The sequence below is a fragment of the Amaranthus tricolor genome, chromosome 3 (genome assembly GCF_026212465.1).
Source record: "Amaranthus tricolor cultivar Red isolate AtriRed21 chromosome 3, ASM2621246v1, whole genome shotgun sequence".
Classification (NCBI taxonomy): domain Eukaryota; kingdom Viridiplantae; phylum Streptophyta; class Magnoliopsida; order Caryophyllales; family Amaranthaceae; genus Amaranthus; species Amaranthus tricolor.
The window spans coordinates 20,409,169-20,411,941 of record NC_080049.1 but is presented as its reverse complement, the minus strand read 5'-3'; the positions used below and the strand labels follow the sequence as shown (position 1 = coordinate 20,411,941).

Here is a 2,773-nt window from a genome sequence, read left to right as displayed (position 1 = left end):
CATAGTTTATTTAGTTATTTATTTACTTTTGTGCCCCTTATTTACTTTTGCTATCATTTACAGTTTATAATTGTGTTGTAAACTACAGCTTTAATCTCAAGCGCATTGTGTGTCCTTCATCCTTCTCTTTGCAGAAATATTTCTTTTTGGGAATAAATTGATTGTGCACATGTCTCCTTGTCCTCTTCTTAGATGGGACACGATATGATTTGTTCACTACCTTCCTCCCTCAGATTATGACTTATGCAGGATAATGGCTTGTTGACTCTGACTCTAACTCTAACTTTGACTTTAAATTGTATATTTTAATATTATAATTTATTACTTTTATGTCAAAATTGAAAATGAGTAAGTCCGTATGTTTAGACTCATTCCTATTCATTTGTTATTAACAATGAGTGACCTAGTGGACTAGTGGTACATAACATAACTCAAATATTAAAATACTTAACTAGATTCAATCAGGCCCGATGAAAGCCCTGTGTAAGCTGAGCAGGCCCCATAATCAAGGGGGCCTCATTTGATCAAAGTATGTATTTTATATTAATGCTCAAGGTGTAGCACAACTGGGAGTTTTACAGCCTAATGATAAATTGGATTTAGTTTATTAGATTTAGTTTTTTTTTTTTTTTTTCCTTTTATTTTCTTATCTTTTTAATATTTTAGTTTTAAAACTAGTTAATACTTCATTATTAAATTAGAGTTATAATCGTTTTCTTACTGTACCAACTTAGTATAGAATGTTGATGAATAATAACATGAATTCAATTTGTTTACTATTAGTTCTTTTTATGGACCCCTAATTCAAAAAATGCTATAGTTAATATTAAAAAAAATTTGTAACTTAAATTTAAAAAATTTTGATAGCCAAATTTAAATGTCTGAACATATGTATCATAAAATGAACTTTTTAAGAAAATATAATTTTATGCAAATTGTTCAATATTACTTTTATCGCTTGTTTTCTAATTGATTTTCGATATTAATGATTAAAGTTGTTAAAGCTTAGTCTTAAAAATTAAAATATTAACAACAAAAAATCTAGAACGAGTATTAAATTGTTATTATGTGGCTTTAACTTTTAGGACCTTTTTTAAATTTCATCTCAGAGACTAAAAATAAACAAGATGAACCTAAATTCAATCAAAATTATTAATTCATTCTTGAAAATTGATTAAATTCACTTAAAAAAACGTTTAAAAATCAACAAAAAGTTGAGATACTATATATACTAGTCTACTACATTAGTAAATGATTGAGCCTGAGACCTATTTCAGTATTTCCGATTACCTTATAAAAATACACTCAAAAACAAATACTTAGAAAATACCAGAAAATCCAGTAACATGAAAAGAAGAATACCAAACAACCATCTCCTTACTCAGATCTTCTTCTTTCCTTTCTTCTTCAACAACAAACCTGCAAATCGGACATGTTTTCCGGCCAGAATCGAACCACCTGTGGACACAAGAAGAGTGAAAATGGTGCGTACATGGAAGAACCTTAATATCTTCTCCTTCTTTAATCAGTTTAGACAAACATACGCAACATAAATCATCATCATTTTGATCATTTGACAACCTTATTAGCTTCTTTGGTTCCTTAATGTTTGATCTTAGACCTATGATGTTGAAGATGAAGCAAAGAATTCTCTGCATAATTATGTTATTTGTAAGTTTGAGTGTGTAAAATTAATAATGGTAGATATTATGTGTTTATGTAACAAAAAAGTAAAGTATATGCATGGAAATGGAAATAGAATATGAGGGGTTTTGCTTGAGTTATAAGTGAATGTATGGTTGGGGTGTCTAGCTCTAGCGGAAAGTGGTTGCACCTAAACTCCTAGAGGTTAATTAACTCATTCTTTTGTCCCTCGTATTATGTTAGTTATACTATACTTCCCTTCCCATATCATCTTCTCATAAAAGATATTCACATAATTTTAAGGAAAATTTCACTTTGTAGCCTTAAAGTTTTGGATTTTTCACGTGATAATCAAAACTTTTAAAAAATTCACGCGGTAACCCTGAGGTTTACAAAATTGTTGTTGAACATTTACATTATATAGACCTAGATTTGTATATAGTACATACTTAGTATAGTAGTGGGACTAAAATAAATATATTTTAAGTCCAATTAAATGCGTCAAAGAATTTAATGAATCATTACTTTTTGATTCATAAGTTTTGTTTGATGAATCATTACTTTGATTCATAAGCTTTGTTTGGTGAAACATTACTTTGATTTATAAGCTTTGCTTGGCGAAATATTACTTTGGTTCGTAAGCTTTGCTTGGTGAAACATTACATTGATTCATAAGCTTTGTTTGATGAAACATTTTTGTTTCAAAAGGAGGTATTGTTTGATGCATAGCTCTATAAATAGAGGTTGCATACCAAGGGATATTCCATCCCATCTCCATATCAATTCTTATTTCTCTCTTAAGAATACACCCATTCTTGTTCTTCCTTTCATGAGATAATATTGAGAGAGTAATTAACTCTCAATATCATCAAAGTTCTTAATTCACCACAACATTTGTATTTATTATTGCAATTTTCTTGTGCTAGAATTTTGTTGTGTAGATTGTATCTCATTGTGAATTTATTTTTATCATCCCAAGCACTTTTGTGGGAGAAATATCATAATAGAAAAGTGCATGAACGCTTCTACTCATATCAAGTTTCCAAGCGACTTCTTTGATTGTCGCAACCATATGTTCATCATCTCCTTGGTGATTCTACAAGAGTTCAAAGCCATATACAAAAGATTA

The 2,773-nt window shown here is 29.3% G+C and overlaps 1 protein-coding gene across 1 annotated transcript; it reads right to left on the bottom strand.

Moving 5' to 3' along the window:
* Positions 1–1,214: 1,214 nt before the first annotated feature.
* On the bottom strand, positions 1,215–1,688 carry LOC130809330 (uncharacterized). The gene has a single exon (XM_057675055.1). The coding sequence runs from the start codon at positions 1,656–1,658 to the stop codon at positions 1,320–1,322; it is 339 nt and encodes a 112-aa protein (XP_057531038.1). The 5' UTR covers positions 1,659–1,688; the 3' UTR covers positions 1,215–1,319.
* Between the last annotated feature and the right edge of the window lie 1,085 nt (positions 1,689–2,773).

Excerpts from the sequence above, each read along its gene's own strand:
- LOC130809330 (XM_057675055.1), bottom strand. The coding sequence starts at position 1,658 with ATGCAGAGAATTCTTTGCTTCATCTTCAACATCATAGGTCTAAGATCA.